The 8403-nt window shown below is 34.0% G+C and overlaps 1 protein-coding gene across 1 annotated transcript; it reads right to left on the reverse strand.

The window, feature by feature from the left end:
• Positions 1-331: 331 nt before the first annotated feature.
• Positions 332-4277, reverse strand: LOC149146928 (ninja-family protein mc410-like). Its single transcript, XM_089439342.1, has 2 exons — positions 1832-4277; positions 332-1135 (listed from the first exon to the last, which is right to left on the reverse strand). Exon 2 carries the CDS (start codon positions 1054-1056, stop codon positions 544-546), a length of 513 nt encoding a protein of 170 aa, XP_089295468.1. The 5' UTR covers positions 1057-1135; positions 1832-4277; the 3' UTR covers positions 332-543.
• Positions 4278-8403: the final 4126 nt, after the last annotated feature.

Below are 8403 nucleotides of genomic sequence, written 5' to 3' on the forward strand. Positions count from 1 at the left end.
CTTTCATCTCATTTTGTTACAATTTCCCTGTACACTTTAAAATCAACCTATCAATCCAGTACATGGTTGGTGTATATATTATTTGTTAGTATGTGAAAGATATATATGTCTTAGCATAACAATCCAATTTGTACTAGTTTACTTTTAAGATCTGAATTGTGATGGCTAAAAATGTTTAAAAAGCTGATATGTAGTGAACAGTGGTTTGAGAACTTTGAATCCAACAAAATTAGCTACATTCAACAAAATTTACAAGCAGAATTTCATGTCATTTTGTTACAATTGCCCTGTACACTTTAGAATCAACTCCTTTGCCAGGAGCAATGGAAAATCCAACATGTAAATATCGCCATGCGAATCCTAATCTTGGGATTGCCAGGTCTAGCAGCAAAAGTTTGCTCTGTGAGCAGAAGAGGAGTGCTTCCAAATTGGATGTCTAGTCACTCAATTTCAAAAACCTTTTCTGGGGCAAGTGACATAGAGATAATCCTTCAGGGAAACGTTTTTTTAGGTATACATCCAAGATTTTATTTGGATAACTTTTCATTCCAGGGCTGATGCATCTTCATTTGAAGATGGAGATGGATTGACAACAATGTGCCTTTCGGGATGTGAAAGGTCTGTACGACCTGAATGCTGCACAAACTCTGCAGGTGACACGAATGTGCCATGGCACACACAAACTATACTAACCTCATCTCTGCTATAGCTGTACAAGAATCCAGTGATTGTTTTCCCATTTGGGCCTGGTCCACTAGTTGAAACACAGGGCATTTTGGGCAATGAGGATTGAGTTGGAGGCCTTTTATCTGCAGAAATATTTGGATTATCTGTTCTATCTGTTGTAGCATCTGAAGTAGATACTTGTTGGGAGGACTTGGTGAAAGACGAGGCTTCTGTGAGTTGTCTTTCATGTGTGGTTGTTGTCGTTGAAGTTGCAAGTGCAGATTGAGCTGTAACAGCAGGTGCCTTTTCAAGAGCAGCATCAGTGGATTTAGGAGGCTCTAGTTGACTAGAATCACTCAATTCTGACGAACCCACAGTTTGTTCCTGCATATTGTTCAGAGAAGAAACCCTATTCAAAGGTTTTGACGCAGAAGTTGTGATTAACTCTTAGTATCGTTGCTACTTGTCCCTGTGAAAATAAAAGGATATCTGGTCAGCCCAAAATGCTGATTAAAATCAAACTAAATGTTTCCTCCAACTATATCAATCAAATTAGTAACCCAAAGTAATTCATAGAATATGAACAGTGACAATTTACTTGCCAGAAATGTATGTTACTTCAAAAGGGTGCCACTGTTTTAGTGGCTAAATGAAAGCAATATAAAGTGTATCTCCCAGTTTTTGGAACGTGTCATATTCCACTGGACATCCAAATCAGGGTTCAATACCAGTAAACAAATCTTTGGATGGGGTTCTAGCACCATGCCAAATGGATCCAAAATGAAAAGAAGAGCAAATGTAGCATTTTTGAGAATTAAACAACCCTTCGTACTAGGAACAGGATAATCTAAGCACTTGCAGCAGCATTTTTTCTCTAGAGCAGTGCTTCCCTACATCTTAACTACGTCTCTGAGCCTGTTGTGCATGCAATAATATGCAAGTGTGTTCCAGAAAGCAAAACATACTATAAATGAGACTCCTAAGCAATGCCATACAAGGTTTCATTCATCAAGTAGTCATATTCCACTGGACATCCAAATCAGGGTTCAATACCAGTAAACAAATCTTTGAATGGGGTTCTAGCACCATGCCAAATGGATCCAAAACGAAAAGAAGAGCAAGGATCGAGTTGGAGGCATTTTATCTTCAGAAATATTTGGATTACCTGTTTTGTCTGTTGTAGCATTTGAAGTAGATACTTGTTGGGAGGACTTGGTGAAAGACGAGGCTTCTGTGAGTTGTCTTTCATGTGTGGTTGTTGTCGTTGAAGTTGCCAGTGCAGATTGAGCTGTAACAGAAGGTGCCTTTTCAAGAGCAGCATCAGTGGATTTAGGAGGCTCTAGTTGACTAGAAGCACTCAATTCTAACGAACCCACAGTTTGTTCCTGCATATTGCTCAGAGAAGAAACCCTATTCAAAGGTTTTGACGCAGAAGATGTGATTGACTCTTAGTATCGTTGCTACTTGTCCCTGTGAAAATAAAAGGATATCTGGTCAGCCCAAATGCTGATTAAAATCAAACTAAATGTTTCCTCCAACTATATCAATCAAATTAGTAACCCAAAGTAATTCATAGAATATGAACAGTGACAATTTACTTGCCAGAAATGTATGTTACTTCAAAAGGGTGCCACTGTTTTAGTGGCTAAATGCAAACAATATAAAGTGTATCTCCCAGTTTTTGGGACGTGTCATATTCCACTGGACATCCAAATCAGGGTTCAATACCAGTAAACAAATCTTTGAATGGGGTTCTAGCACCATGCCAAATGGATCCAAAATGAAAAGAAGAGCAAATGTAGCATTTCTGAGAATTAAACAACCCTTCGTACTAGGAACATGGCCATCAGATTCAAAGCAGGATAATCTAAGCACTTGCAGCAACATTTTTTCTCTAGAGCAGTGCTTCCCTACATCTTAACTACGTCTCTGAGCCTGTTGTGCATGCAATAATATGCAAGTGTATTCCAGAAATAAAAACATACTATAAATGATACTTCTAAGCAATGTCATACAAGGTTTCATTCACCAAGTAGCCATATTCCACTGGACATCCAAATCAGGGTTCAATACCAGTAAACAAATCTTTGAATGGGGTTCTAGCACCATGCCAAATGGATCCAAAATGAAAAGAAGAGCAAATGTAGCATTTCTGAGAATTAAACAACCCTTCGTACTAGGAACAAGGCCATCAGATTTAAAGCAGGATAATCTAAGCACTTGCAACAGTATTTTTTCTCTAGAGCAGTGCTTCTCTACATCTTAACTACGTCTCTGAGCCTTTTGTGCATGCAATAATATGCAAGTGTGTTCCAGAAAGAAAAACATACTATAAATGAGACTCCTAAGCAATGTCATACAAGGTTTCATTCATCAAGTAGTTTCACCAATTAACTTATGGAAAAGATAACCAGACAAACAAGTTCTCATAAGATTCCAATGACTCTGAACTATCAAAAAAACAGTTTGGGGAAAGACTCGGAACTATCAAAAAAACAGTTTGGGGGAAAGACTCCGAAATATCAAAAAAACAGTATGGGGGAAAGAGAAAAATGATTTCTGGAATATCTATGGTATTAATAGTTTGCAAAAATCAGCATTGGCTGAAAATCAGGGGTGGTCATTCACTCAAGCAATTGGCAAAATCAGGAAACATTTGCAAAACTTCACATACATAAACAAGGACCTGAAAGCTCAGTGAACCTAGCAATCTGAAAATAAATGATCCCAGCACACACCCATATGAAAATATTGCATAGAACAAGCTAGAGAACTACTTGAGGATATATGTGCCAGGATATGTGAATTAATGCTTATGTGCTCGGTAACTACGAAAAATGACACTGAAAAGAAGCTATCTAATTCGTCTAATCTTATTGCTAACTTCTCTCTGGTGCCCGATTAGAGTGATAGAGGGAGTCAGATTTAGATTTCTCATAAGCCTGGAGTTTTGGTTAAATTTTGAATGACCTGGATCAATTCAGAATTGAGGTAAGGTAGACAAAACCCACCAAGTGCATCATTCCATGAAGCATAATGCAAGGACCTTGGAGCATGGCGGGACACTGCCCATGCCTGAAATTCTGAATTCTTATCAGGTTTTTCAGTAGCATCGTTAATTCTTATCAGGTTTATGCAAAAATAGAGCCCGTTTGCTAATGCAAGGACCTTGGAGCATGGCGGGACAGTGCCCATGCCTGAAATTCTGAATTCTTATCAGGTTTTTCAGTAGCATCGTTAATTCTAAACAGGTTTATGCAAAAATAGAGCCCGTTTGCTACAAGATTAGCAATATGCTGTTGTAGCATTTGAAGTAGATACTTGTTGGGAGGACTTGGTGAAAGACGAGGCTTCTGTGAGTTGTCTTTCATGTGTGGTTGTTGTCGTTGAAGTTCCCAATGCAGACTGAGCTGTAACAAAAGGTGCCTTTTCAAGAGCAGCATCAGTGGATTTAGGAGGCTCTAGTTGACTAGAAGCACTCAATTCTAACGAACCCACAGTTTGTTCCTGCATATTGCTCAGAGAAGAAACCCTATTCAAAGGTTTTGACGCAGAAGATGTGATTGACTCTTAGTATCGTTGCTACTTGTCCCTGTGAAAATAAAAGGATATCTGGTCAGCCCAAATGCTGATTAAAATCAAACTAAATGTTTTCTCCAACTATATCAATCAAATTAGTAACCCAAAGTAATTCATAGAATATGAACAGTGACAATTTACTTGCCAGAAATGTATGTTACTTCAAAAGGGTGCCACTGTTTTAGTGGCTAAATGCAAACAATATAAACTGTATCTCCCAGTTTTTGGAACGTGTCATATTCCACTGGACATCCAAATCAGGGTTCAATACCAGTAAACAAATCTTTGAATGGGTTCTAGCACCATGCCAAATGGATCCAAAATGAAAAGAAGAGCAAATGTAGCATTTCTGAGAATTAAACAACCCTTCGTACTAGGAACAAGGCCATCAAATTCAAAGCAGGATAATCTAAGCACTTGCAGCGACATTTTTTTCTCTAGAATAGCGCTTCCCTACATCTTAACTACGTCTCTAAGCCTGTTGTGCATGCAATAATATGCAAGTGTGTTCCAGAAATAAAAACATACTATAAATGAGACTCCTAAGCAATGTCATACAAGGTTCCATTTACCAAGTAGTCATATTCCGCTGGACATCCAAATCAGGGTTCAATACCAGTGAACAAATCTTTGAATGGGTTTTAGCACCATGCCAAATGGATCCAAAACGAAAAGAAGAGCAAATGTAGCATTTCTGAGAATTAAACAATCCTAGGCACAAGGCCATCAGATTTAAATCAGGATAATTTAAGCACTTGCAATAGTATTTTTTCTCTTAGAATGAAAATCACATTTTAATTGAAAGTTTTACATATAAATCGCTATAATAAATTCTTGCATTCAAAAAATGCATTTTACATTTGAGGTTAGAAAATTCCGTTATTGTTTAAGTTATGCTAAATTCGCTTGGAAAATGTTATTATACTTTGGTACATACTTATTTCACTTGCAAAACATAGACATCAACAATAAATTTATACATTTATAAAATACATTTTACATTTGATAGGGGAAAATTCACTTAGCATAAAATAAGTAGATATTAACGAAACAAATTATTGGAAAAGATTAATAACATTTCATTTAATTTATTTGTAAAGTTTTTATGTTGATGGGTGTGTGTATTTGAGCAGAGGTGTTGTTTTAATTAAAGAATTATAAATAGGTAAAATTTAATAGTGGATATTCTTTCTCCTCTTCACACATAAAGAAATGATATTAAACTTTAATTCTAATTTTGGTAATTTTTTTAGTTATTTTATTTCAGATATTTTAACTAAACATAAAATATATACATGTTTTATAATTATTATTCAAAAAAATTAAAATTAAAAAAAATATATTATTAAAAAATAAAATTAACGTCTGAAAAAATTATTATTGTAAAAAAATAGAATTTAAAAAAAATCACTTAATTTTAAAAAAGATACCATTTAACTTCAAAGATATTGAATTTATAGATTAATAGAGCTAACTGTATCATTACAATATAAATTTTGGACCAAAAAAAATAATAACAACCACTTTATTTAATACAATAACTTTATGATATGTTTTGCCTTCAATAAAAAAACAACCCTTTAGTAAAATAATGGTTTTGTTAACACATAATCTTGTTTACATTTTTAGAAAGAGACTTCATATTTTTTTTTTGGGGTTTATATGGATTTGATAAGTAATATTGAAAAAAATATTAATTAAAAAAAAGTGATGTTTAGAAATATAATATACTTAAAAGTATTTTTTTAATTGTTTTCTTAACATACATATATGCATCTTGAACTTTGGATCATAGTTACAAGGTTCGAATGGAAAAAATATTTATATATATATTTCCTTCCATATTTAGAAGATTAAATGCATGTTGAACTTTGGATCATAGTTACGAGGTTCGAATGGAAAAATTTTAAATTAGGAATTTTTTTTGATAAAGTATATATATACTTTCTTTTTTTTTACAATGACATATTTTGATTATTTTTTCTAATTTATTTTAAAATTTGAATAATTTTTAATAACTTCTGTGATCCATAATGAATTAAGCAAAGTCTTTCAGTAGAAATCACATAAGAGAAATCTTTGGCCCACGCGTTTCAAACCAATAAGTGTGGTTTATCATCGGGACCAGATGATGAACCACACTTGTTGGTTTGAAACTCGTCGGCCAAAAATTTCTTTTATATGATTTCTATCGAAAGACTTTGCTTAATTTGTAATATCTCTAAATAATATAACAGGTTTAGATATACAATTCACCCAAAAAAAAATCCACACTTACTCTTCTCTCCAAGAACTTAAATCTAAAATGTCTCACATGGATTTTTAGTTTCAAAACTTATTTGTCAAACATTCTTATCTAATAAATAAATACATATTTATAACAACACCATTTTAAATTTATTTATTTATGTAGACTCTGTCAATATAAAAATATATTTAGAAAATGAGTAATAATGTACTTTCACTCATCCTTTTTTTCTTGCTTTATTGGCTTTCCAACCCTCCAAAGAAAGAATGAAATTGGAAAATCAAAATTTTCCAATTTCACAATTGTTTCTATTTCCTTCGTTTTCTTTGTACTTTCACTCATTCTTTTTTTCCTACTTTATTGGCTTTCCAACCCTCCAAAGAAAGAATGAAATTGGAAAATGAAAATTTTCTAATTTCACAATTGTTTCTATTTTCCTTCGTTTTCTTTTTCTAAATACACACAGTTATCTATATGTGCTGAAACCTTCACATTATATGCTTACTTTTTTTTTCCCTTCTTTCTTGGCTTTGCAACCCTTCAAAGCAAAGCAAGAATGAAGTTGAAAAATGAAAATCTTCCAATTTCACAATTCTTTCGATTTTCCTTAGTTTTCTTTTTCTAAATACACAATTATCTATATGTGTTGAGACCTTAGCAATATATGCCTAGAAATCCTGAGTAAATCTATCCCTTCATATAGCCACAACATATCTAACAGTTCATTTTCTACAAGAAAGTCAAAGCCAGCACTAGATCCCTTCATAAAGCCACAACATACTTAAAATTGAATAATACACCTCTAACTTACATTGATCAGATTACATATATACATGAAGTGTTGTCTCAAGATAGGTAAACTAACTTGGACACACAATCACTTGGTTGAGAGAATATCTCAACCACACACCAATCTAGGAAACATCTAGATCTTAACAACTCCTAAGGAATAGGAACAAACTCCTTTACATAGAAAGAGTCACAACTGAGACAAGTAGGAATTATATTTCCAAGTCACCCCCTTAATGACTACTTGTCTCAATCTCAATATGAAAAGTATAATTACGGTCAAGCATGACAAAAAATATGCTATGTCCATATAAAGGAACAACCATCCACCGAAATGCATGGATGCCCAACCGCCAATCTACTAGGATGCCCTTTGCATACATGGTTCTTTCAACCATTATAACTGCATACTTGTACCTGTACTTGCAAATGCCCCATCCATCCTTACAATCATGGGTTTTATCAGATTACCCATAACCATGCTTTGGGATTTATCGGCTTACCCTCAACCATGCCCAAGGTTTTCTTAGTGGACCCTAAACCATGCCTACATGAATCCTTGTCCACTTCACTCTCACACGTGGTTTCTGGCTTACCACAAACCTACACTGCAAAGTGGTTTCTGGCTTACCACAAACCTGCAATCACAAAGTGGTTTTAAGATTACCATGAACTTCATGGGGGTACAGATGCCTCATTAGGCTTACATTACACACTCCAATTGTTGGAGTTACCAGGAACATACTTTACAAAGACCACTACAAGACGTTACAATTTCTTTGCTTATAGTTAAGATGTGTGACTCATGATACAACATGTTGTTAGGGTCCTATAATTTATAGGATCAATTGATGATTATCTATTGATTTTTATATGAGATATTGTAAATAATGTTTCATTCTATAAATTATTTCCAAAAAAAAAAATAGAAAGAAAAGAAAGGAGATACAAAAGAAGAAATATATATGTGAAAAAAAATGAAAGAAATAAAAAATATGAAAAAAAATGAAAATACCCCCAATAAGTGAGCAAATTCAAATGCCACTGCATTTCAAAAAGGAAAAAAGATGCATGAGAAATACCCTTAGAAAATTTAAATAATGTGTAGCTAGTTAAAATAC

Source organism: Pinus tabuliformis, chromosome 9 (assembly GCF_031772625.1).
Source record: "Pinus tabuliformis cultivar Carrire ecotype Pingquan chromosome 9, CPIR1, whole genome shotgun sequence".
Taxonomy (NCBI): domain Eukaryota; kingdom Viridiplantae; phylum Streptophyta; class Pinopsida; order Pinales; family Pinaceae; genus Pinus; species Pinus tabuliformis.